We start from the raw sequence: 27,635 nt of genomic DNA, 5'->3' as shown, positions 1-27,635 counted from the left end.
CTTGGCCGTGCAGCATTTACAGTGATATAGCATCTGCACAAGTCAGGGCATTCATACTTCTTGCGCTTCACAGAAGAGATGTTGTGAAAGAAGTGAGTTTGTGTTTATACAGAACCTCCTGCCCCCATCTACCATCAATCAATCATGACATTGCAGAGCTATACTGGAACCCTCCACATTGTTACAGAATTTGGGTGATGCAGTATGGTGCTCAATTTTGCCTCTGCATGCCCTCAGGAGGCTCTGCAAGTGCTTCACACCATCCATACAGCGCCTCCAACCACATTTTTGGATCAAGCATAAATTGGCTCTTAATCTACATGGGAAGCCTGTCAGACCCTAGTGCAGTTGTAAAAGCAAGCGGGTCGGATCTGCTGGTTAGCTAGCCAGTCAGTCTGCGAGTGCTCCTCTTGCTCCAGCAGAAATGTCGGATATGATCCTATTTGCTGATGTTTGGATTTCGTTTTGGACTTTGTGCCAACAATTCAAGTTTCTACAGTAAGCGTTTCGTATTGGTTAGCTAATCAGGTTGAATGTGCGGCTTTTAGTAGCTAACGTTATCTCCTAGCTAATTGTATGAGAAAATGTTTACGTCAGCTAAAGAACCACTGCACTACGAGCTAGCCATCATCAAATTAAATGGGAAAGACGTTAGCTAGCTAGTCAGAGGAAATATGACATTTATGTTACAAGCTTAGCTAAACTAGCTAGCTACATTCCCTTAGGTCTTATGCAAAGAAATTGTGAATTTAGACCCGTTTCAATAGCAAAAATAGACATTTCAGGTGCAAGTCACAAGCCCAAGATAGTCATACAAGATGACTAGCGACGAATTATAGCTGGGACATTTAAAATTATTAGGTTGCCTCGGCATATTGCAAATGTAGCCAACTACCTTTTATGTTACAATTGTAAAAACCATAGCCGATGTTACCCAACAAGCCATATTCTTGTGGGTGTGTGCAGTGGTTAAAGGTCTCCGACATAAGTGTTGATTGGTGGAAAATGGGGATTGGCTGCGTTTACACAATTATGATCTTTAAACCACTAATTGTTTGTTTGACCAATCACATCAGATATTTTCACAAAATATATTTTTCACAGATTAGATTGTTCAAAAGACCAATTAGTGAAAACAAAAGATCAGAATCGGGCTGCCTGTTTAAACGCAGCCTTAGTTACGTGTTGGATTGAGAAGTCTGGGCGCACACACGAGAGCAGGGGATTCACGACAGACAGATAGATACTCATACCACATCGAAATAGTTCATTTCCCTTCTCGGATTTTGACAGCAGGACTGGTACAATAGGATTTTTTTTAAAAGCAGCTCAGTGAAGTGTTGCCGTTGAAGACATTCCACTTTTGGTGTAGGTAGGTAAGATAACAATGTCCGTTGTAGACCGTCTGACTAGCTACGTGATGATAACATTAGATCGTTCTGTTATATGTACTGTTGGCTGGCTTTTTATCAACACTTCCTAAATCAGACGAAAATAAATTGACACTTTGATGAAACCTCAATACAAACGAATTACTGTAGTTATGTTTTGATAAAGTTGGAAGGTTACTTTGTCAGTCAATTTTTCAGTATTATTTGCCCTCAATTATATGGACGGGCTGTCATTTGATAAAAGTTACATTAAAACGCTCCATGGAATTCGGAGAATTTAGCAACACGTGCTGGTTAGCGGTGGCTTATGTAAAGTTATTACGCTCAATAGTACAGCCAATGCAACAAAGTAACCTACTAACTAGTCATTTCTAGTGTTCTTATTTTCGATTAGGAATCTTTGCTTGGAGTTCCAACTTATAAAATAGTCACTTAACGCTCCAGCCGTACTAGATAGTCCAAAATGTCACTATTATTACAATTAGAAAAGGTAAGGTGTGTATGAGGAAGATAGATGCACCTCGTTTCTCCCACGTGTTGTTTTGTGAATGGTTATAACAGGGGTCCTTGCTATCTGGGATCCTTCTGGTGTCACTACTCCATTGAACATGACATTTTAAAATGGTTAAGGTTTTTATGGTTAAAGGTTAGGGTTCAGGACCAACAGTGGTCTTACTGACACGAATGCGCAAAGTAATGACAATCACCCTATTTCTTCATAAAACATTTGTATCTACAAACAGGTTTGGTTAGGTTACATTATACATGTAATCTGTTCTAGTTACCTGTCCCAAAATGATCAGTAATGTAATTTTGAGATTACCCGAACTCGGTCAAATATTCGGATTGCTTTCAGTTACTTTTGCATTACTTTCCAGGCATTTCTCTGGATAAAAAATGGGTTTAGTTGGTGAATGTGGCAGCCCATTCGGGCTTGATTTTAGAGTCCCCCATTTTGGCGTGTAGAGACATTTCTTAGGATTTAAGACTATTTCCTGAAATTCTACAAATTTTGCCATGGACCTGAGAGAGAATTTAAGTTTAAAACTAATTTTCTGCAATTATATTCATTTTGGCTTGGCTAATGCAAAAACAATAATAATAATAACAATTTGTAAGTCGCTCTGGATAAGAGCGTCTGCTAAATGACGTAAATGTAATAACAACATCATTGTTTTGGGAATTTCCAATTCTCCCTGACTGTCCAGCTTTTTATTTGGGTGATTGTTAGTTCTCAAAGATTATATTATTTAAAAATATATATAGGTCCATTTATTTTTTCTACATACTTTGTATCAGGTTGTAGTCATTACATGTTCGCACTTTCCAGCTTGAAAATTACACTTAGGTGTTCATTGGCAGAAAAATCCCTGCTTTACCCATAAGAGGCATTAGAAGAAAACAAAAAGACACACCAAATGTGTTCAATGGAGCCATCATAGTGGTCTCTGACTTGTGGTCAGATTCACTCAGGTGGAACAAACTTGAACTTGCACCTTTTTTCAGTACTGATTTTAATGTAATTGAGAGAGAGAAATTCTCGCACACCTCTTCTGAATTTTAAAGTAATTCAAGACGTAATCTAGTTTTTCTGAACTATCTTTTATCTGAATACTGTAGTTTTGCTGGCAATATAGCTGTTTAGTTTGTTTAATTAGGTTATATGGACCTGATTACATGTAATCGGTTATTCTCCAACCCTGTCAACAAAAATGTTTCTAATTGTTTTTGTTCTTAGTTTGGGGTTTACTTGTGAAAATAAGTTAATCACTGTTAATACTTATCTGACTACAGGTTACTAAGTAACATTAGGTTAACTGTTATGTGTTCATACTAATATATATATTTATTTATTACTAGCTATTCTTACAAATAAGAATGTGTATTAACCTACCTGGTAAAATAAAGGTAAATAAATGCTGTTTAAAATAAAGTCTGTTGGAAGTCAGAGCACCATGCCCTGTCACGACTGTTCCAAAGCCATGGGGAAAAGGGAGGTTGTCTGTGGGGGCAGGCAGTTAATGACAAACATTGCCATCTGTTTCATCCCCAATTAAAGGGATGCACTTTGACCCCACCTGTCGAGGTCTAAATTTGCCCACTACAGCTCCCCTCCTCCCCAACCCACCTATGTTTATTGTGATGAATTATGTTCATTAAGATCTCCATTGTTCTCTTACCACAGGGTCTGAGCCATTACACCAGCCTCTTTTTTTTGTTTGTTTTTTTGTCTTCAAGATATCCATTTTCTGAATACAAAGAATGACACTGATTTGAAAAAAAAATAGAGGCCTGATCTGAAGGGGCGTGTCATTAGCAAGTAAAACCAAGACCCGGGGGCAAAGAAGAAACTCAAGGAAACGAATTATGACTTACAACAACAGAGAACTGGTGGTATACTATATTACCTATAAACTATCACAGAGAGACTACCCCTTCAACCACATTGGGCTCACAGAAGCTCCCAGTCGGACTGAGGGGGATGAGGGGGGACAGGTGGAAGGGGGGGCGGCAGTCACGACACACCCCAATGGCACAGTGAACGGGACGAGTCCTGGGACTCCACCGCGACAGTCTCCCCCCTCGTCCCCTCAGCGGACAATGGGCCTGGACGCAGTGAAAGAGGCACTGCGGGACTCTGCCAACGAGTTTGAGCTGCGTTATGCCAGAGCGTTCAGTGACCTGTCCTCCCAGCTGCACATCACGCCGGCCACAGCCTACCAGAGCTTCGAGAACGTGATGGATGAGGTTTTCCGTGACGGTGTGAACTGGGGACGTGTGGTGGGCCTGTTTGCCTTCGGAGGGGCCCTCTGTGTAGAGTGTGTGGAGAAGGAGATGAGCCCACTAGTGGGACGGATTGCAGACTGGATGACTGTATACCTGGACAACCACATTCAGCCCTGGATCCAGAGCCAAGGAGGATGGGTGAGTCATGACTGAAAGATGTGTTTTGTGGAAAGGGCAGGGGTTAATTTTAGCTCTGGGTTTTTGAAGCATCAGTTTCAGAGGTCATTGATAACAGGATCAGATTGTGCACATTAGCACCCGTTGTCTCTGTGTGTTGCATCATGTCAGTTTGTGTGAACTGTGTGTATCTGGTGCCTGACCTCTGATATGAGAGGCTGCTTTGTCAGCCAAGGAGAACCCAAGGAGAAAGAACCAGAGAGAAGATGGGGGGGGGGGGGGGGTAGATGTTTGCCATTGATCAGCTTCATTGAGTTTGCAGCTGAATCGAAGTGAGCTCTTATGGCTGAGATCGAAGTCTTCATGGGTGGGATGAAGTATAGGGTTAGGCTAGGCTTTACAGATCGCCCTTTGTTTGCCCCTGGTTGTTTTTCACTTTCTCCTCTGTTCTGAGCCAGCTGCCTGCAGATGAAAGCAGTGTTTTCTCTTGGGTCAGCTGAGAGAGGAGTTGTCATGTTCCTGGTGGGTGGGTGTGTTATGGGATGGAAGGAGGACACTGTTAAGGTCAGCACTTTCTCTTTGTGTGGGCTGACATATGATTGAGTGTGGAATGGGAAGGGGATGTTGAAACAGTCTCAAACGATAACTGCCATTTGATTGGGTACATTGTGTGGGTAGGGGCCATCAGATTGGATGGTGTCTTCTGTTGCTTGCAGAGCTGAAATTGATTTTAAATCATTTTAAAACAGGCAGATGACTGACACACAGCTCTGCATCTGTCATATTCCGCCATCACACCTAGAAGCACCAGAATAAATACCTCAAACCACAAGAAGTTTTTAGAGTGAATAGTAACTCATCACTTTCAAGGTCTCTATTTAAACAAAGTCCAGACTGTATTAATGTTTGTGCAATTAATGCTGATAAAACACCCAAGCACATGTCCCTTCCTATACCTGAGCTCTTTTCCCCCAAGCACCTTAATTAATCTGAACATTGTTCTTACTGTTATCAGGTGTTGAATGTTGCCCTGAGCTGAAGACATGAATGGCCAGAATATTGAATGGAATAGTGTGTTCAGTCAAGTAGTTTGGTTTCACTTCTCCTTGTGATGTTGGAATAGCACCTCAGTCAGATGTAATTTCCTCAAAGTGTGTCGTTTGGTAGACACACACACACGCATCCGAACTTCAGTTTGTTTTGCCTTCAAGCCATACAATACTAAGTGATCACAACGTGCATTCCTCAGACCCATACTCCTATGCACATACATTAACATACTGTTTATCTTTGTTATCTCGCTTATACAGGGACAGTCACAATTCATCATTCCATACTGGTCACAAAATGCACTCAAGTCTAAAGTAGCTAAGAGAGATTTGAATTTGTCTGTGGTTTCTATGTCATGAAGAGAACAATCGCACACACACACACACACACACACACACACGTCTCTGTGAGTAGCACCTGGGACATCCCCGCACTACTGGGGGGGGGGATTACCCTATATTTCCTGATAACAAATGCCCACTCATTTACTTATTTCTATCGAACTCTCTTATGTGGTTTTTCTCTTGTCACACTAACCTGTTGAACCACCTACACATTCTCTTTGTTCCTGTCCTCCGGAACAAAGAGACGCGCGCGCGCACACACACACACACACAGCCGTTGGCAGCTGTAGGATGTATAGAGAAGCTATTACCTTATTGTGTCATAAGAGAGAGCGGCTAGTCCAGGGGTACTCCAAAACTATTTGAGAAGGTCAGTTACCACAAATGTCCCTGCTGACTCCCATTTAAAATTATTTGTGTAAAATAAGGGAACTAAGAGGAAAGAAAGAGGATTTGAAAGTGAATGGAAGGAGTCAGTAGATTGAGAAATAAGGACAGGGAGTGAGGTGGAATCCTCATTGAGTGAAAGGGAAATGTGTTAAGCCTTAAACACACCAAGGATACTGACTGCAGTGAGGTACTTAGCACCTCTGCCCAGAGTGTCGGCAGTCAACTTTTTGTTCTTCAGATAGCACAGATCATATGCCAATCAGCCTCGTTAAAATACTCCAGACCACAAGTTGTCAGTACCTTAAGAGATGTTTGGCTGGTGCCTGCTGTAGATGGCGAACTAGCAAGCTGCGCTAATGTTGTTGCTAGCTAGAATTTCTAGTAAGCCCATGTTGATACTAGCGGATGGCCACCACTAGATTACTAGTGTAGCTAGTAACATGATTTGTTTTTGAATGAAACCGCTGCCTGTTTCGCTGCCGAGAATCAATGGAACAGCTAGCGATATTCTGACTGGCAAATGGCGACGCAAACTGTTTAGCGAGCGTTCGCTAGTAGGGTTGGGCGGGATTCGGTTTTAGTTCGACCAATTCTGATGAAAAGCAGGTGGGAAAATGCCCTCTTTCTTACTTGTCACTCCTGTCGGCTCCCTCTCGTGGAGGTTTGTGCGCTCTGATTAGCTCAGTCAAGTTGTCGGCCACTGACGAGGAGGGCGATTCAACAAGTAGAACAGCAAGCTCGGCGGAACGCAGCAGGTATGTCTTTTGTTCTAGCAAGAGAACATCAAAAGCTGGGACCGAGAGATTGAAAAACAGCTTCTATCAAGGCCATCGACTGTTTACTAGCCATCACTAGCCGGCTTCCACCCGGTTACTCAATCCTGCACCTTAGAGGCTGCTGCCCTATATACATAGACTTGAAATCACTGGTCACTTTAATAACGGAACAATTAGTCACTTTAATAATGTTACATATTTTGCATTAATCATCTCATATACTGTTCTATTCGACTGTATCTTAGTCTATGCCGCTCTGACATTGCTCGTCCAAATATTTATGTTCTTCATTCCTTTCCTTTACTTGAGATGTGTGTATTGTTAGATATTACTGCACTGTTGGAGCTAGGAACACAAGCATTTCGCTACACCCGCAATAACATCTGCTAAACACGTGTATGTAATGTAGCCTACTGCTATATTGCCTGTACAGGAGGGATGGAGAGGTGGTGGGGTAGGCTGGCAATGGAGGGAGGGAAGTGCGGGTTGTTGGGAGAGCGAATGCCAGAGGGGGTTTGGGTTATAACCAATTATGGGTGAATAGTATCTGGATGTGCTCGGTAAATGCTTTTGTTCTGACCACACTAGCGTAGCACACCCCCCTGCAGGGTTACACCTGAAAGACAGGCCCCCATATAGCAAATGAACACATTCTCTTTTTTTATTTTATTACAGGAAATGTATTATGACAATGCGTAGATTAGCTCTAAAATGTATCTGACTCATGACAAAATGTGTAAAATAGCACAAGATTATCTATACAACTGCAAATTTCTCTGCCCCAAGGATTCAATAACAATTAAAAATATTGTTTGGAGGGGGGCTATGCTCGGACCTTGCTCTGGCAGACTTGTAATGGATAACTCATTTGGAATGTCAGTGGGAGAGAGCAGCTCTGAGAATGATAGTTGGGACTGGGAAGAGGGGGAGGACGCAAATAGAGAAACTATTCCATTTCCTGCGTTTATCCTTTGTCTCGGAGGTCTTCATGAATCTCCTGTGAAAGTGCTTTACCTCAACCATAGCCTTTACCTAACACATGACATCATACAAGCCATATTTTACTCTTACATCAGACTTTATTCATATCCTATTTATATACTCTGGAACAGCTGAGCTCTTGCCATTGTCCTTCTGTGGGCATTTTATAGGCAGCACATTATTTGCTCCAGTGGCATTTTAAATAAAACACACGTGCGCATTACCAATGCACATAGGATACCCAGATACAGACAACACGCCTATTCCCTGCCACAGTGTCTGACTGACCGAAAGGACAAGGAGATCGTACCCCTGGGACCTATCAACCCTCCCTCCCTCCCTTGTCTTCCTTTCCCAACCACCACACACTAGCAGACGTTTCAGGGAGGACAGGCAACAACACGCCAGCGTCATGTGTTCTTATGTCCCGCTCACCATCATGTTCTTCTGTTTGTTTACTGATCATCCATCCATTTCTTTCCATCCGTTTGACTTGATCACCCATCACGACTGATTGTATCCTCGCCCCTGATAGATGAAGCCTCTGATAAAGCCCCCCCACACACACACACACACACACACACACACACAGGTAATGCGTGACGTGCAGTCATAATGACTGTCACTATGCACTATGTAAACGCATAGTGACAGTCATTGTCATCAATAGATTGTGGATGATCTGGACTTTTGTCTCTGTTTCTCTAACCACAGTGCACAGAATACTCACAGCCTTGTTTGCAGTTGTTCAATGGTAACGGTATTGTGTGCTCAAAAACAACAACCACCATTATCCGTGTACACACTTATTTTTCCCAAGCCTGTGTGTTTTATGTTGGAGTATGAATTGTTTCCTTGTGTGTTCAGTCTTCCATCCATGTATTTTGTGATGGTGTGTCAGTGACTGAGTGAAAATGGCAGGAAACAGATGGTGTGATTCCGTCTCCCTCAACCTTGTCACAGAACCATCAGTCTAAGGCAGTAGGTTTGATGCTGAGGGGAGGAGGAGAGACTGGGCCAATCCATTGCACCGGGATTGTAGGGGGAGCGGATTGGGGGGCTCCGCTCAACTCGCCTTCAAGGAAAGTTGGGCACTCCTCCGGGGTTGGACGGTGATCCCGCCACCATCACCTGTATGCTACAGACTGGATGGGATTGCAGGATGCAGCCAGGGGACAAGACACTAGTCAGTATCTAGGGATCCAGTGCATTGGGAAAGTATTCAGACCCCTTGTTTTCATTCATATTTTGTTACAGTACAGCCTTATTCTAAAATGTATTAAATGTTGTTTTTTTTCCCTCATCAATCTACACACAATACCCAAATAATGACAAAGCAAAGGCAGGTTTTTATAAGTGTGCAATAACTGATCACATTTACGTAAGTATTCAAGACTTTTTACTCAGTACTTTATTGAAGCACCTTTGGCAGCGGTTAGAGCTTTGAGTCTTTTTTGGGTATGACGCTACAAGCTTGGCACACCCATATTTGGGGAGTTTTTTTCCATTCTTCTCTGTAGAGCCTCTCAAGCTGTCACGTTGGATGGGGAGCGTCGCTGCACAGCTGTTTTCAGCTTTCCAGAGATTTTCGATCAGTTTCAAGTCCGGGCTCTGGCTGGCCCACTCAGTCATTCTGAGACTTGTCCTGAAGCCACTCCTGTGTTGTCTTGGCTGTGTGCATAGAGTTGTTGTCCTTTTGGAAGGTGAATCTTCACCCCAGTCTGAGGTCCTGAGCACTCTGGAGTAGGTTTTCATCAATGATTTCTCTGTACTTTGCTCCGTACATCTTTCCCTTGACCCTGACTTGTCTCCCAGTCCCTGTCACTGAAAAACATCCCCATAACATGATGCTGTCGCCACCATGCTTCACTGTAGGGATGGTTCCAGGTTTCCTCCAGACATGACACTTGGCATTCAGGCCAAAGCTGTAAATCTGGGTTTCATCAGACCAGAGAATCTTGTTTCTCATGGTCTGAGAGTCGTTAGGTACCTTTTGGCAAATTCCAATATCATATGCCTTTTTTTTTTACTGAGGAGTGGCTTCGGTCTGGCCACTACTATAAAGGCCTGATTGGAGTGCTGCAAAGATGGTTGTCCTTCTGGATGGTTCTACCATCTCCACAGAGGAACTCTGGAGCTCTGTCAGAATGACCATCGGGTTCTAGGTCACCTCCCTGACCATGGCCCTTCTCCCGCGATTGCTCAGTTTGGCCGGGCGGCCAGCTCTAGGAAAAGTCTTGGTGGTTCCAAACTTACTCCGTTTAAGAATGATTGAGGCCACTGTTCTTGAGGACCTTCAATGTAGAAATGTTTTTGGTACCCTTCCCCAGATCTGTGTGTCTGAGCTCTAGGGACAATTCCTTCGACCTCGAGGCTTGGTTTTTACTCTGACATGCACTGTCAACTGTGGGACCTTTTTATATAGACAGGTATGTGCCTTTTGCAAATCATGTCCAATCAATTGAATTTACTGCAGGTGGACTCCAAGTTGTCGAAACCTCAAGGATGATCAATGGAAACAGGATGCACCTGAGCTCAATTTCGAGTCTAATAGCAAAGGGTCTGAATAGTTATATTAATAAGGTATTTCTGGGTTTTTTTATTTTTAACTCATTTGCAAATATTTTTAAAAAACCTGTTTTTACTTTGTTATTATGGGGTATTGTGTGTAGATTGATGAGAAAAAAATAATATTTTAGAACAAGGCTGTAACGTAATAATGTGGAAAATGTCAAAGGGTCTGAATACATTCTGTGTAGATGGTTGTGTTGACAACAGTGGATCGCTGGTCTGACTTCGTATGTGTTAGTTAGTCTGCGTAATGAGGTCTTGCCTAATTGTGCCGTCCATTTAGCGGCAACTTCCCTCGCTTTACAGTGCCTTTTAGAAAGTATGCACACCCCTCGACTTTTTCCACATTTTGTTGTTCCATCCTGAATTGAAAATACATTTTTGTTGGGGGGGGGGGGGGGCGCAACTACCTCCACACCTCCATTTAGAGCAAAAAGGAGAACACTGTTTGTGAGAATCTCCCCTTTCTATTGTGGGGTCATATTAGTTTGTAGTTCAAACAGTTCGAATGCTACAGACAGTTGGCACATCAGCGATACCAACTTCCGATGCGACCTGTGACACTTTTGGTGGAACACACCATCGTGTTTGTGAACGTCTCATCTTTCCATAGTGGTCATATTAGTTTGTAGCCCCAAACGTTTGGACGCTACCTTTTTTTTTCAGGATTTGTCATGGTCTGACACACACCGCTGTAGCTCGGCCACCTCGGTGGATTTGAGATGCAGCCCATGCAACAAAAAAAACAGAAGATTTCTAGCTAAAACTGATGGAATTTGATGGTCATTTATTTTATTATGTTACTTCGATTGGCGCTTAGGAGCATAGTGGTGGCTGCATCATGTTATGGGTATGCTTGTTTGTAATCGTGCCGGTCTGGAGAGTTTTTCAGGATAAATAAACTGAATAGAGCTAAGCACAGGCAAAATCCTAGAAAGCCTGGTTCAGTATGCTTTCCATAAGACAATGGGAGATTAATTCACGTGACAGCAGGACAATAACCTAAAACAAGGCCAAATCTACACTGTGGTTGCTTAACAAGACAACATTGAATCTTCTTGGGTGGCTGTGTTTTTACTTAAATCTTTTTGAAAATCTATGGCAAGACTTGAAAGTGGTTGTCTATCAATGATCAACAACCAAATTGAAATGGCTTGAAGAATTTTGAAACAAAATGAGCAAATGTTGCACAATCCAGGTGTGGAAAGCTGTTAGACTTACCCAGAAAGACTCACAGCTGTAATCGCTGCCAAAGGTGCTTCTACAAAGTATTGACTCCGGGTGTGTATACTTATGTAAATAAGATTTCTGTATTTAATTTTCAATACATTTGCCGAACTTTCTAAAAACATGATTTATCTTTCATCATGAGTATTGTAGAAATCAATTTTGAATTCAGGCTGTACCACAACAAAATGTGGAATAAGTCAAGGGGTAGAAATACTTTCTGGTGGCAATGTATAGCTTCTATCAGCCAGCGATGTGGAAGACTGACCTGCAGCACTACTGGCTCACTTGGTGTACTTCAACGCAGCTCGCCATCATGCTTAGCATCACCACACTGAGCAATGAGCCATCACTGTGCTCTAAATATGGCTGCATGCATCTGATTCTGCATGGTGCTCCAGACATCCAGCTGTGCTGATCTGGCTCAGTCTCAGTGTGCAGCAGGGTGGTGGTGGCTAGGTCTTCTGCATTTGGCAGTCGGAGTCTGGGGCATCATGTAACCTACTGTACAACCGTCATGCTAATAGGGCTACAGGCAGCAGATGCATTACTGTTGCTACTGCTGGGCCCTGGAGACATACAACCAGGACTTTTTGAGCAGCGTTAGTTAGCTACCTGAGATGGGGCCAGAATGACTCAGCGACACCATGAATGTCTTCTGTGTGTTAGTTGTATAGAACTAGAGCAGCAATAGTCTGTTTTTTGGTGCACTCTTGGTGGAAACATTGGGCCTGCTTGGCTGCTGCTCTCTCTGCTCCAGTTCTGAGCAGGCTTAGTGTGGAAAATCAGGTCATGAGCAATTCTTTCCCCCCACCCTCATTCTCTCTCCTTCCCTCATTTTCTCCCTTTCTCTGCCTCTGAATATCTGCCTCTCTCTGTCCCTCTGAATATCTGTCTTTTGCTGTTTCAATTATTTGCTGCTTTATTCGACTGTATAGACTACATCTAACCCCTCTCTTTAGCATGTTCTTCTCTCGCTCTCTTCTCATAACTGATATCAGATTATGGGATTAGTGTGGTAGCTGTGATGTATGAAACTGACAGATGGTGATAATGGTGCCCAGCAAATATGACAGAATCTGATGGCACTGTAATGATGATAAAGCTGACTATTATCCTCATGATCATTGCCAACCAGTCGAATAACAAGGTAATAACAACAAAGCCATATTGTAGAATTATTTCTTTTCTTTTCTTTCCGCTCCTGCCCTTATTGCTCCCCTCACTATCTCATTAATCTCTTCCTCTGGCATACACTCATGTTCTCTTTTCTCCCCCTCTTTTTCCTCTCTCAGACAGATGGTAGGTCTTTGCCGCTTTTTGTAAGGGGTGTTAGTGAGGGCGAGTTTTTTTTGGGGGGGGGGGTTCAAGTTTGTGGCACTGCTGGTGACAAATTTCTCTGTGTAGTGGCTGTGGTCCCTTTTTTCCTAGACTGTACAGAGTGCAGTAGTGACAGAATGGGGGCTGCGCTGCTGGTGAGACCCAGTGAGAAAGGGAACAGATTGGTGTCTGAGCCTGAATGTCCTGACTCATTAATCTCCTCTTTAATTCATGGATTCACCTCCGGATGGATCAGCAGGGACACAGATACAGAAACCCATTAGAAGAAGAGAAAGGGGTCAGACCCTCAATGCCAGCGCCGTCATGTGTAGAACCTGCAGTAACTGTAACAGCCACCTGGGATGTCACCATAGGACATCATCTGGGTTCAAGTTCCTTGATCCCTATTTACCTCCTTACCAGACCACATCCTAGCTAAAGTATTGTTGTCTCTAACTTCACCCTTGCGTGGGTGTTTTAATTAAAGGGGCATGAATGGCAGAGTTGCTTAGTGTGGACTCTTGTGTTTAATCAGACACCAGTCTTTATAGCTAGATGGTGTTCTCCTTGAGCAGGCAAAGTTAAAGGCAGAACAGAACCTACCCCCGGGGACTTGCCTGGTTTATTAACCCACACACACACTGCAGTGCCCCATGGTTTGGCACAAAGCCTGACTCTCACACTCTCTGGAGGATGACTGTCTGCCAGTCCTCATAGCTAATTATGATGATCTGCCGACAGCCATGGTGAGTTGTTTTCTGAGGAGGGGAGCGGTGCCTCAACTCTAGTCTAGTTTAGCCCTGTATGCGTCAATGCAGCATCACATGATGGCAGATAAGGGGTCATACTGTGTTCAATCTGAGCATATTCAGTTTACCAAATTTGGCCAGCAGCAAGATGACCTCAAATGTCCTAAAACGCCACGGTTACTCAAAAAACAACTCTGTGATATGGAATTGTACTTTTGCACCAGAAGCACAACATGTCCTGTGTGTTGCAATAAGCAGGAAGAGTTGAGCAGGAATCGCTTTGGACTAGACTATAGCCAGTCTAGTGACGGCTTCTTCTTTACACTGTCATCCTCTTATGTTAAAATCCCCCCTCCGCTCTTGATTGTAACCAGCACCCTGTCTACGGTCACACAACTGGGTCACAGAGAGACTTTGTTCGTTATGACTCGGCAAAGGTCAGAGGAAATTCAAAACATGTCCTTCTTATGAGGTGATGTACTCATTACTCAAGTACTGGATTCAATTCAGATCTCCAGCACAATCACTGAAGAATGCAGCATTTGACAGGACATCCGGCCAGTGTGACCAATAGGTTTTGCAACCCTCCATTGTCTTTCGTTGGGCTGGTTTAAAGCCTATTCTGTCTTTTTTTTTTCTATTCAGATGCCTCCCAGGGCCATGCCAGTATTCTGGAGTTCACAGAAGTAGTTGAACATTCTGGGTTACTTTCTGCATTTGAATGGAACACTCCCCTTTAGCATTGTTTTAATTCTTTAGCAACCATGTCCTGCTGCCGTTGATCCCTTCTGCTTGCCAGACTGACACTTCTATTGAAAGAGACCTGACCAGATCAGCTGCTGCTGAGTTGTTTGAGAGGCTCTGGCCAATTCAGCCTTTCTCTGGGGAATTACGGGCTCTATTATGGAGAGAAACACTTTGGTTTAGACTCCAAATATTGCTTCAAGTCTCTAAAGTAACCAATTTCATTAAAACAATTTAAGTATTCTGACTAATCTAGTGGACAGTGTTTCACCATGGAGACATGGTTACAGGTCATGATGGTGGTGCAACAGTGAAGTAACCGATTACAAACTCAGGGGCCGGTGTTGATTGCCTTAATGTTCTGTCTCCGGAATCTAGTCTTGGGCAATCTATCAGATCTGAGCACACCGATCAGCTGCTCTCTGGTAACCATGGCAACATTCAAATGAAATCTTGTTTTTCCTCTGTCCCACAAACCCTTCTCACTCTTTCCCTCTTCCCCCCTTTCTTCAGCTAATGGTTGAAAAACACTGAGAGAACCTGAAGTTGGAAAACACATTTTAGAATGGCTGCTGCTTAGCACATAGCATCTCTGGGGAACAGGTGCTGCTTAGCACCTAACATCTCTGGGGAATAGGTGGAAAAGTCTTTATGGAGAGAGCAAGCAAGTTTAGGCTTAGCTACCTTGCAGTAGTGACTGAGACTGAACCAGTCAAACACGTACACATAAATATTACAATGTGTCAGTGTCATTTACTGCCTGTAATTTAACCTGTAGGCCTTTTCAAAACCCAGTTCACTAGGAAAGTGTGTTTATACAGTAGGCCTATATAGATTCAATTGTGTGTGTGTTACAGGCATGCCTGGGCAGGTACAATGTGCTTCAGAGATCGATAAGCACTGATGACTACGGGGTTGAGTATGTCGCTGCCATGATGATGGATCGCAGGGAGCAGTGTGGTACTATTGCTCCATTGTGCAAGACAAACAAAGATGCATAGATGGTATGGTAGAAAAATAGGGAGAAAAGGACATGTAGTTATTCGGGAGAGGTGAAGTGAAATCTAGTGTGTTTCATGAAGAAAATGACGTTCGATTCCACCTGTCACTAATAGTCTCTGTACTCTAACATGCCTTATCGTAATCACAAACTGCAATCTTTATTCTCTACACCCACAACATTCCTCCCATACCTCTTCAAGGAGTTCTCACAGGGAGCGATGCTCTCCATGGCTTCACCTCTTGTGAAGTGCTGCTGGGTCCTGTGCTAGTTACATGTTGACATTCCTTTTAGAATCTAGTCGCACACAGACACGCCTACAGTAACCTGGTTGTTGTTTTGACAAGTGTTTCCACTGGAATCAATTAGTCAAGTGTGCAGTGATGAATGTGAACACTTTGGGTGTAATTGACAGTATTCATGGGAGAGTATGTTTATATCTGTAGCCCTGCAGTATTGTCTGTCTGGTAGTGCTAGCTGAAGGTCCTCAAGACTGGTCATTTTTAGCATTTCGTTAACTCTCTGTGCCTGATAACAGAGCAATAGAGACGGAGAATCATTTATCTGCCCCCGACATGTCACCGCACCCACTCTTTTTCTCAGAAACGGCCTCTCCTAAGAAATCAATCTCTCGGCTCTTCAGAAGCCCTTTACCAGACTCACACGCATGCATTCATTATAGTAGACTTTTTTTCTAGAGCAACTTACAGGAGCCATTAGGTTCAAGTGCCATGCTCAAGGGCACATCAACAGTGTTTTCACCTTGTCGACTCGGGTTTTGAACCAGCGACCTTTCGCTTACTGGCCCAACATTCTTAATCGCTAGGCTACCTGCCACTACACATGTATACACACAAACATGGCAGTCTTGGCTCTTTCCTGCTGTTTCTGTGCTTCCTTCTTCCCATATTCCATTAAGTTTTCTTCTTTATTGTTGAAGTCAGCAGGGAGGAGGAGTGATGTATCACCCTGTTAGAGCGGAAGGAAGCAGGGTGTCAGACGCACACCACACATCTTTAATCAAATCAGCATGTTTGGAATGTCTCCAAAGATTGCCTTATTTGAGGCTGTGTCTGATTGGGCTCTTCTGAGTCCCCATATGCATGTTCAGTTATGTCAACTATTTGATTTATAGTAATCCGTTTTGTTTCAGAATGATTTTGTTTATTTTACTGCCCAGTCAAGACCGTCCACTATTCACTGCACTAAAGCACCCACCCCAGCCAGCCATAACATCAGTGCCAGACACAAGCGGAGGAATCATCCAATGTGCGCTTGTTCCCTCTTGTGGCTGTAGCCAGAACTGCAGAATGTTATGTCAATGTTCTGGGTTGTTCTCGAATGAATTACTGGAAGGGGTGGGCTAAGGATGACAAGATGGTGGTGAAATTGTCAACAAGGAAAGTTATTCACTTGGGGGTTACTGCAGTTCAAATTAATGGCATGGGGAGGTTTGTGATAGTCGAAGTGCCGGTGACATTTTATATTTTCGTCTGTTGTATCGAAGCGATGATTGATGAAAATGTCAACACTTTTTTTCACCCGCTCATCAGCCCATTGCTTCTTGCTAGTACCTTACTATTGTAGCTTGGAGGTGGAGGGACACTTGTGGGTGTGAGGGGTGGGGATTGATTTTTGTGTGGTTGTAAATTGTCTCAACACATTTTTAAGCCTTGCCAACTAATTCTGATTACTTTCTAATCTGATTTGGCTCTAATTTTAAGATTACTGCATTATATTGTAAAGGGTGTAATTTCACCTAATTCTATTGATTTTTAGGGAGGCTCATGTCTAATGCTGTTAGTGTTGTAGTTGCAAGTTCACTTTCCTCATATAAAGCCTCTTATTTTGCTATAGGCTACCAAGTGCATGCCACCCTGCATACCACGGCTGGCTTGCTTCTGAAGCTAAGCAGGGTTGGTCCTGGTCAGTTCCTGGATGGGAGACCAGATGCTGCTGGAAGTGGTGTTGGAGGGCCAGTAGGAGGCACTCTTTCCTCTGGTCTAAAGGCATATCCCAATGCCCCAGAGCAGTGATTGGGGACACTGCCCTGTGTAGGGTGCAGTCCTTCGGATGGGACGTTAAACTGGTGTCCTGACTCTCTGAGGTCATTAAAGATCCCATGGCACTTATCGTAGGAGTGTTAACCCTGGAGTCCTGGCTAAATTCCCAATCTGGCCCTCAAACCATCACGGTCACTTAATAATCCCCAGTTTACAATTGGCTCATTAATCCCCCTCTCCCCTGTAGCTATTCCCCCAGGTCGTTGCTGCTAATGAGAACGTATTCTCAGTCAATTTACCTGGTAAAATAACGAATAAATAAATTAAATAGAAAGTGCTAACAGTCAATATCTGGATAATGTGTGCAATGCTTGATAGTGTATATGATGTTAACATGACCTGAATATAGACTGGTTTTCATCAAGCTGTCCGCTCAAGAGGAAGCTAATCACTGATTGCCAGTGCCTGTAATCTGGTTCAGGTTATTAATCAACCTACCAGGGTGTTTACAAAGACTACAGGAACTATATCATCTACATGTATTGATCACATTTTTAATAATGCTGCAGAACTTTTTTCTAGTGCTGTATCCAGACCCATAGTATAGTTGCTATATTATATATAGTAATATATTATATATATATATATAGGCTCTGATCAGGTCCTACACCCAAACAAGGGCACTGCGTTCATCCACCTCTGGCCTGCTCGCCTCCCTACCACTGAGGAAGTACAGTTCCCGCGCAGCCCAGTCAAAACTGTTCGCTGCTCTGGCCCCCCAATGGTGGAACAAACTCCCTCACGACGCCAGCACAGCGGAGTCAATCACCACCTTCCGGAGACACCTGAAACCCCACCTCTTTCAGGAATACCTAGGATAGGATAAAGTAATCCTTCTCACCCCCCTTAAAAGATTTAGATGCACTATTGTAAAGTGGCTGTTCCACTGGATGTCTTAAGGTGAACGCACCAATTTGTAAGTCGCTCTGGATAAGTGATAAGTCTGCTAAATGACTTAAATGTAAATGTATATTTAGAAAAGCCAAAATTCCAAAGGCTGTGTCTCAAAATAGTGTATAAGAGATCATACAAGAGGTTTTGTAGTGACTCCGATGTTGACGATGTTTAAAGGATTTGGTCTGATGTATTTAATGAGCTTTCAGACGCTGCACTTGATGCATTAACGAGGTTTCTTCCAGTTATTGACATGCACCTATTAAAGCGACTCTCCAGTACTTTTGTAGTAGTTCTGGAAATGGCACTCAGGAGCCAGTGGTCCCTGAAAATTGCAGACTACGACACATATGGGCACCACATCATTGCACATCTTGCTAGCTGTCACTCAAATTGATCATTTGACCAGATCCAATGCTTCAGTGCAGCCTTTAATCTTATTGAAAATAATCTGTTATTTGGAAAAACGGATGTGTTATGGCTTTACATTCTCTGCAATATAATAGGTTGAGCGCTTTCTGTCCAATAGAACAGTGTCTTCTTTAACCTCTCTGGGATATGTAGCTTCCCACCTGGCCAGAAGCCAGGGAAAATGCAGAGAGCCAAATTCAAATTACTATTTACTATTTATTACTATAAAATTTAAACTTCATTAAATCACACATGCAAGATAGCAAATTAAAGCTACACTTGTTGTGAATCCAGCCAACATGTCAGATTTCAAAAAGGCTTTTCGTCGAAAGCAAACTATGCTATTATCTGAGGATAGCACGTCAGTAAACAAAGAAACTATATTTCAACCATACAGGCGTGACACAAAATGCAGAAATAAAAATATAATTCATGCCTTACCTTTGACGAGCTTCTTTTGTTGGCACTTATATATATATATATCCAAAATGTCAATTTATTTGGCGCGTTTGATCCAGAAAAACACCGGTTCCAACATGACTACAAAATATCTCAAAAGTTACCTGTAAACTTTGCCAAAACATTTCAAACTACTTTTGTAACATAACTTTAGGTATTTTAACGTAAATAATCGATACAATTGAAGACTGGATGATCTGTGTTCAAAACAGGAAGAAAACTAACTGAAGCATGCTTTCTGGTCACGCGCCTCTATCTAACAGTACACTTCAAGTGACCCTTGTTCAAGATGGCTGTACTTCATTACATAAAGGAATAACCTCAACCAATTTCTAAAGACTGTTGACATCCAGTGGAAGCGATAGGAACTGCAAGAAGGTCTCTTAGAAATCTGGATTCCCAATCAAACCCCATTGAAGTGACCTCCAAAAAGAGTGACCTCAACAAAAAAAAATCTGAATGGTTTGTCCTTGGGGTTTTGCCTGCTAAATAAGTTCTGTTATACTCAGACATGGTTCAAACAGTTGTTTTAGAAACTTCAGAGTGTTTTCTGTACAAATCTATTAATAATATGCATATCTTATCTTCTGGGGATGAGTAGCAGGCAGTTGAATTTGGGCATGCATTTCATCCAGATGTGGAAATACTGCCCCCTGTCACCAAGTTTATTTTTTTTATTTAACCTTTTATTTAACCAGTAAGGGCTCATTGAGATTAAAATATATTTTTCAAGAGCGCCCTGGCCAAGATAGGCAGCACCAAGTCATTACAAAAGATTACAGACAGACAACATGAAAAACTACAAGTAAAATCTAGTAAAAACCATTGATTTTACAAGAGTATAAAACAGCAAATTAAAAACATTGACAAGTCAGGGAATCGGCCTCAAAGTCCTTCATCAATGATTTAAAAACACCAATCGGGACAAGTTCTTCCAGTTTAAAAGTATTTTGTAAGGTGTTCCAAGATGATGGCGCAGAGTACATAAAAGCCCTTTTACCAAATTCAGTTTGGACATTTGGAACAGTTAGCAGAATAAAGTCCAGTGACTAACGGAAGCTTCTCTCATGTAAAATATAAAGTGTGGTAATCCGCAAGGCAGCGGTCTTGGCCCTTCACTGTTCTATTTTTACTAATGCTCTACCACAAACTTTAAACGAAATTTGACGAACTGACTTGTTGGAAAGGTGGCATCCTATGACAGTGCCACATTGAAAGTCACAGCTCTTCTGTAAGGCCATTCTACTGCCAATGTTTGTCTATGGAGAGTACATGGCTGTATGCTCAATTGTATACACCTGTCAGCAACGGGTGTGACTGAAATAGCAGAATCAACTCATTTGAAGCGTTGTCCACATACTTCCTTTTTATTTATTTTTGTGTGTGTACTTACCCCACCAGACTTGCCACTAGGGGACTCTTCACAGTCCCCAAATCCAGAATGAATTCAAGGCCACGCACAGTATTGTATTGAGCTATGATCACATGGAACCCATCTCAAATTACTCAAGCAAAACAAAGCACAACACTGCTACCCTGTTATATCTGACCTAGTTAAGGTATATGTAGTAATGTAAGTCTGTTTTTTAAATGTAAATTGTAAAGTATTTTTGTCTGGTGTATTTTTTTGTGTGTCAGACTAGCTAAAGCTGTTGGGGATCTAAATCTAAAACTCTTAAGTGCTAACGCCCTCTCTCTTGTCTCCAGGACCGGTTTGCAGAGATCTTTGGGAAGGACGCTGCAGCTGAGAGCAGGAAGTCTCAGGAGAGCTTTAAGAAGTGGTTGCTGGCGGGGATGACACTGGTTACAGGAGTCATCGTAGGGTCACTCATTGCTCAGAAACGCCTGTGAGATCGACAAGCACAGACGCCATCTTGTAGGGGGGGAAATGAAGGAACTTTTTTACTTTCGTATTTCTCCTTTATTTGCCAAGAAAGGACATGTTTACGGTTTAACCTTACATCCCACAATGCACTGAGGTCTCGTTGACTGTTGAGATTAAAGAGAGTGATGGTCACTATAATGTTACCCTCATCAAACACCTCCCTGCAACACCCTAAAACACAAGAAAATGGAGGCGGATAGAACTGTCTTGGACCAAATGTTCTTCAGTTTCCTTTTTACTCTTTCCTGTATCTTCTCCAATTGCTGTATTCATTTGGTTTTACAAATTTACTTTCATTTTGCATGATGTGCTCCATCTATAGGCACGTCTGTGCTGATGGGGAATTACTAGCCCCATCTCTGAGGTTAGTCTTGTTGATGGTCTCTAACCCCCAAACTTGCCACCTGTAAAAGAAGGGGGGAAATGGCACTGAAAATCAACATCTGTCCACCTCAGTGTAGTTTTGACATGGCTGCTTTGTAGATGCAGTGCACTCTAAACAACCTAGCCAAAAGACAGCCAATATCACACTCACTAGCCCAATGTGTTGTTAATTGTAAATGTGTTTTTTTTTTCATCTCCAAGTTGTAAGTGTAACAAGTGATTGAGACAGATATCGATCTTGACTCTAGTGCGCCACGTCAAGCGCATTGGCCTGTAATGAATGAGGTGATAGTTTTCCATGTGTGTTCATTGGTTTGTGTATTGTTTTTTTTTTTTAAACCATTAAAACCCACGTGATAATTTCCTGTCCTGATGGTGGTAACTGCGTACCTGACACACACACTGCCCTGTCTGGACAGAAAACACAAGGTGCACAACAAACCAAGAGCCAGTGATGAGGAGTATTTATTCTAGCAGCTGTTGGTACAAAGGCTGTTTTCTTATTATAATGGAGGAAAAGATTGTTCAGTATTTACGACTTGCAACACAGCCGAATGATTTGTTTCGCTAATAAGATCGATGAATGAAGCAGAAAAGCTATTTAGTGGGTTAACAGATCCGTTAGACTTCTAACGTGCATATAGCTCTTGAGACATGAGAAACTGTTGGCAGGCAAGCTTCAGGGCGGGACCCATTCAACCTGCCACCTCTGTCTCCGTGCCTTCGTTTCCACACAATGTGGCACATTCATTTCTGTTCTCCCTGTCACCGCAGCTGAGGGCGTGCGTCACTCAACACAGGCCCACCTGCTGTTCAGAGCACATCTCCTGTCAAACCTAGTCGACAGAGACCGGGGGAAACCATTCCTTAGTTTCCAAACATCTTTCATTTAAACACTCAGTCAAGAGGGTGTTTTGTCGTCTGCCGATGTTATGGTGTCATGCTCCTGAGCTGACAGGTGAGGCGAGATGGGTGCAACCCATCTATACTCACATTCTAACCGATCTCTGCTTCAGGGAACGGAGCCCAAGGGACATAGGGGTCCTCTTGTGTAGCAGGTACAGTTGTAAACACAGTCCAGACTCACACCAGCCAGAGGCTCCTGTTTGCAGCTGTTTCCTGTTTCAAAGCTGGATTGATGCTCTCACACTAGCAGTGTTTATCCCACATTTCATTTGATAAGTGTAGTAGAGCTATGTTTGGACTGAAGGCGCAACCGTTTTTCCTATGCTGTATTTTGTCAAAGCTCAGTTTATTCAGCCCATGTTTTCTATGCATTTCCTGCAAAATATTGGTGACATAACAGATTTGAAAGTACATGTCACAGTTGTCTGCTTTTCTCTATTGGCAATGAATAACTGGTTTCATTAGGAAACATTTCTGCCTGCCATTAACCTCCATTATATCAGAGACAAAGCCTCTGACATAGTGCCCTCCAGGGTATTTAGGTGAGTCTGTGTTCAGGTATGCCATCCTGCTTTAGGGTCTTGACGCTCGTCTCAACACATATTGGGGTCAAGGTTTTCACTTTACCAATGACTAAATGCTACTTTTAGATAAATGTTCCCCAACTGATCAACACCATTTCATCACATCTGATTTGATTACATTCCAATACAGTATATTTTTCTAGTGTGTGCCCCACAAAAAGCTGCTTGCAGGCTTTCTCCAATGTTACCTTTTTATGTGAAGAAGTTCCCTCCACTTATGTGAGATTGTGTGCATGCGTGTGGAATGGACTATGGCAAATGTTTGCAGGAAGTACAAGGAATCTAAACCGCATTGACACACGATGTATACTAGTTATTTAAAACAATGATTTAGAATAGTATCATAGCTTAGTAACATATTTAAGATAAGTGACTTTGAAATGTTATTTAAGATATTTAGGGGAAAGTATAGTGTCCCTTCCAATGGCCTGAAATTCCATCTTTGTATATGGCTGCATTTACACAAGCAGCCTAATTTATATTTTTTCCAATCACATGTTCTGAATTGGGACTGTCTGTTTAAATGTATCCTTTGTATTTGTGTTTTAACTGCTAAAATAGTTATTTCCCCATTTGATAGCTTAAAGCAGGGGTGTCAAGCTCATTCCATGGCGGGTCAAGTGTCTGTAGGATTTTCCTTTCAATTATGCTCCAGGTGTGCAGAGTTCATGAATTAGTGATCTTAATTCCTCAATCAAGGACAAGGGAAGTGCAAAAACCCACAGACACTCAGCCCTCTGTGGAATGAATTTGATACCTATAGCTTAAAGGAGTGAACATGTTGAATGGTCTGTCACAATTCCAATGTAAATTACATGAAACTAATAAAGACCCATCTGGAACATGGAGAACACTGAATTTTTATTTCTACAAAACTAGCATTCTTTGCAATGTTAACTGATATTAGGAAAGGAAAACAAAGGCACAAGGATTCGATGTGTACACAGTGATACTTTGAATAGTTGACCATTTGAGTAGAAATTCCTCTAGAGCGTTTCAGCAAGGGGATAAAACAAATGTAGGCTGTTTGTTGTTGGTCCTGACACATTCACTTACGGCCAAACCAGACAGACGACCACAAGAACACTAAAGCAGAAATTAGGTTGAGGACAAGCAGCCCATAATATACTGTTATTTTCTCAGATGGAGAGAGAAGGAAACCAGTTTAGTCATTTATTACTTCAACCGTAAGAGAATGGATGGATTGCTGTTATGGCAGCTGAACAGAGGCTCAAGGTGTCAAGTCAAACCATTCCTCCTTCCAGTAGTGGTCTATTCCCTTCCTTTACTTCCATTGTTTGTTCTTGTAGTCCCACTGGGCAGAGAAGCCCTCGATTGGGTTGATCCGCATATCCAGCATTCTCTGGATCTGCTTAGCCTGCCACTCCTCACCAAAGGTATGAGGTTGGGGTGGGTACACTGTGGGACACACAAGAGAAAAAGAACAGCAAGTTTAAGGACTGAACAATCGCCCATCCATGTGATAATGGCTTTAGGAAGTCTATCAATTTTAGCAATCAACCATGAGAAATGCAGTAGCATAAAATAGTTTAGACTTGGCATAAGGTTGAAGGAATGAGGCATCTGGAGAGCATGCTCCAAATGTTAATACCCTATAATTAAGTCTTACCATAGTGGCACTGCCAAAAGACCAGCAGACCAGTGATGCCAAAGAAGATGAACATCCCACCAATCACAGTCTTCCACTCATGGGACGGCCTCTTCATCTCAGGATAGGTGTGGTTGAACTTCAGCCTGTACACTGGGATACAGAAGGATAAATATTAAGAATAGCAGGATTAAAGGCTCTGACATGAGAAGGAATGAGGGGCTTACAGGCGATTTTCTCCTCCTTGGACAGCGCAGTCCAGGGACCCTTCTCCTGTTTCAGGCTCTTATCCGTAGAGTCGAGGACATCCTTCCATGGTCTGTCTGGCAGAGGGGTGTCCACACGAGCCGAGTACATTGGCTGGGACACGTCCAAGTTGTTGGAGACCTCTACAATACAGGAGATGGGACACATCGTTGATATAAAGTACGTGCGGGAGAGTTTGCGGTGAAGATCTCAGGTATTTGTGCTTGTAGCACCATTCAGTACTTGAAAGTCAACACCACCATCTGCTGATCGTAAATGCAATGGCACAGCAAGCCATGCCATTTCAAATGTGCCTAGCTTGAATAAAAGGGTCTACACAAAACCAGGGCTCACCAACCCTAATCGAGCACACCTGATTCTAAAAATTAGCAGATTGATAAACTGAGGTTGGAGTGAAAACGTACACCAGGGTAGCTCTCCAGGAACAGGTTTGGAGAGACCTGAACTGGGCTGTGTAGTGACGGAATACATTTGAAAAAAATATTACATAAATTTTTCCAGCAGACAATTATGCATGCAGTTCAACGTCAATGATTACCGTGGTGGTCATGGCTTGACATCCTTGCACCACTGTTGGTCAGTGCCAAAACTGCTCGCCTGGAAAGCAAGCACCCCACACATACTTTTGTCAGGTGAAGCATCTGAAAGACGGGTGAGGAAGAGACCGAACAATATTTATCCCTCAATAAAATATGTCTCCACATAACTGATCAGTACAAAAGTGACCAGGTACTTTAACAATATCCCGGACCTTCCCTCTCTGCGCAATGCCGTACAAACAAAGGTTGAGATGAAATGGCCTACTTTCTTTAGGGACTTCAAAGACTAACTTGCAATCACAGAACAAGTCAAATCCATGGGCTAACTGGCTACTGAGTAACAGTTTTGTAGTAGGAGTGCAGTTTGAGGATGGGAAGATGTACCTGGGAGATCTGCTTTGATGTTGCCAAGATGGTGAAGAAAGTGATGGGTTCTGTGGAATCTGTGAGGGGGACCAGGAGTTGAATTTTGTAGATTTCTTTGGTAAAACAAAACGGAGCGTGTATTGCGCCTCACAGAATCAAGAAGAAAGACGTGACTGCTTTCGAATTTCAGAGCAGGGCACCAATCAAGGGTGTTATTTCTGGAGTATTTGTGGAAGTTGGGGCTGAGAAGAATGAAAATGTCTGAAGTAGTTGGGGCTTGACGAATGACGCATATGAAGATAAAGAGCATGTCTGTGTTACAGTTTTTGATGTGGAGACGCTCCCTACACATGTCAAGATGGGATATGTGAGTTACCATGTGAGGGCATTTGTCCCCAGGTTACTGCAGTGTTCCAACTGCAAACCATTTGGGCATGACATTGTGTCAAGTGTGGCTTGACTGATTATTTTTCCTGCGGAAGATGATGACGTTGGATGTCGCAATTGTGGTGGGAAGCATGCACATGACTTCTCTGAATGTTCTGTAAGGGTGAAGGAGGCAGAGATGGCTAGGATAAGAGATGTTCTAGTGGTTTGGTTGTCCTGGAGACACCACAGTCCAGTGATATGGGTGCCGTTCACAAGATACAGGATCCAGATACCCTTGTCGTGAAGAAAGTATAACGTTTGGCATTTATTGCTATGTCGATAACCCGCACTGCAGGAGTGGAAAGATCAATAATCATTGTATCTGCAGCTGAACGCTTCTTGGGAATGAAGGACGTATGGCTTTCTGACTGGAGCAGCAGTTCTGTCCTCTCATGTCACCAGATCTGAGTAGGGCTCTGAGTGTATTTTGAAGGACTGAGCGTTTTTTGTTTGTGTTTTGTATTACTGATGTTTGAGTGGATTAAAGGTCCCGCACAGTAAATAAAATAAAATGTTATTTGTCACATAAATAAACAAAAGTAAAAAATAAAAGAGCAACAATAAGATAACAATGCCGAGGCTATATAAAGGGGGTACCTGTACCGAGTCAATGTGCAGGGATAGAGGTTAGTTGAGGTAATATGTACATGTAGGTAGGGGTAAAGTGACTTTGCCTAGATAATAAACATCAAGTAGCAGCAGCGTAAAAAAAAAGGGGGGTCATTGGTATAGAGGTCCTGGATGGCGGGAAGCTTGGCCCCAGTGATTTACTATGCCGTACACACTACCCTCTGTAGCGCCTTGCGTTCAGAGGCCGAGCAGTTGCCATACCAGGCGGTGATGCAACCAGGATGCTTTCGATGGTGCAGCTGTAGAACTTTTTGAAGATCTGAGGACACATGACAAATATTTTCAGTCTCCTGAGGGGGAAAGGTGTTGTCGTGCCCTCTTCACGACTGTCTTGGTGTGTTTGGACCATGATAGTTTGTTGGTGATGTGGACACCAAGGAACTTGAAGCTCTCAACCTGCTCAACCTGATTGTCTACTACCATTGTGTTGTCAGCAAACTTAATGATGGTGTCCCTGTGTTGAGGATTAGCGTGGCAGATGTGTTGTTGCCTACCCTTACCACCTGGGGAGGCCCGTCAGAAAGTCCAGTGTGACGTAGAAGTCCGTCACTGGCCGCGGGCAGCATTTGGTTCTTTAACGCACACACATATTCATCACTCCTCCCTGCGCCATTATAAGATAAGTTAACAATGTGGGTCGACACACAAATTAACTTCTGTCTTGGTGCATGCATTTCACACTTGTCAATGTTCATATTTGAGAGATACAATAATTATTATACTTATCAATGTTGTGGATGAGCGCATTGTTTGTTTGTTCTG

General features: G+C 42.8%; 2 protein-coding genes across 4 annotated transcripts; one reads left to right on the top strand and one right to left on the bottom strand.

Moving 5' to 3' along the window:
* Positions 1-343: 343 nt before the first annotated feature.
* LOC115132136 (bcl-2-like protein 1) lies at positions 344-23,875 on the top strand. 3 transcript variants are annotated; one of them, XM_029664409.2, is made up of 3 exons: positions 344-498; positions 3,577-4,316; positions 20,982-23,875. In XM_029664409.2, the coding sequence occupies exons 2-3, from the start codon at positions 3,759-3,761 to the stop codon at positions 21,123-21,125; spliced, it is 702 nt and encodes a 233-aa protein (XP_029520269.1). In that variant the 5' UTR covers positions 344-498; positions 3,577-3,758; the 3' UTR covers positions 21,126-23,875. The 3 variants fall into 3 exon arrangements, with proteins under 3 accessions (XP_029520269.1, XP_029520267.1, XP_029520270.1); XM_029664407.2 differs by lacking the exon at positions 344-498 and adding an exon at positions 552-1,372; XM_029664410.2 differs by lacking the exon at positions 344-498 and adding an exon at positions 552-1,376.
* Positions 23,874-27,635, bottom strand: LOC115132137 (cytochrome c oxidase subunit 4 isoform 2, mitochondrial-like). Its single transcript, XM_029664412.2, has 6 exons — positions 27,596-27,635; positions 25,833-25,891; positions 25,448-25,550; positions 24,870-25,031; positions 24,664-24,795; positions 23,874-24,452 (listed from the first exon to the last, which is right to left on the bottom strand). Exons 1-6 carry the CDS (start codon positions 27,618-27,620, stop codon positions 24,319-24,321), a joined length of 615 nt encoding a protein of 204 aa, XP_029520272.2. The 5' UTR covers positions 27,621-27,635; the 3' UTR covers positions 23,874-24,318.

This window comes from Oncorhynchus nerka, linkage group LG7 (assembly GCF_034236695.1).
Source record: "Oncorhynchus nerka isolate Pitt River linkage group LG7, Oner_Uvic_2.0, whole genome shotgun sequence".
Lineage (NCBI taxonomy): Eukaryota > Metazoa > Chordata > Actinopteri > Salmoniformes > Salmonidae > Oncorhynchus > Oncorhynchus nerka.
The sequence above is the reverse complement of the archived record's forward strand: the minus strand, read 5'-3'. Positions and strand labels throughout refer to the sequence as shown.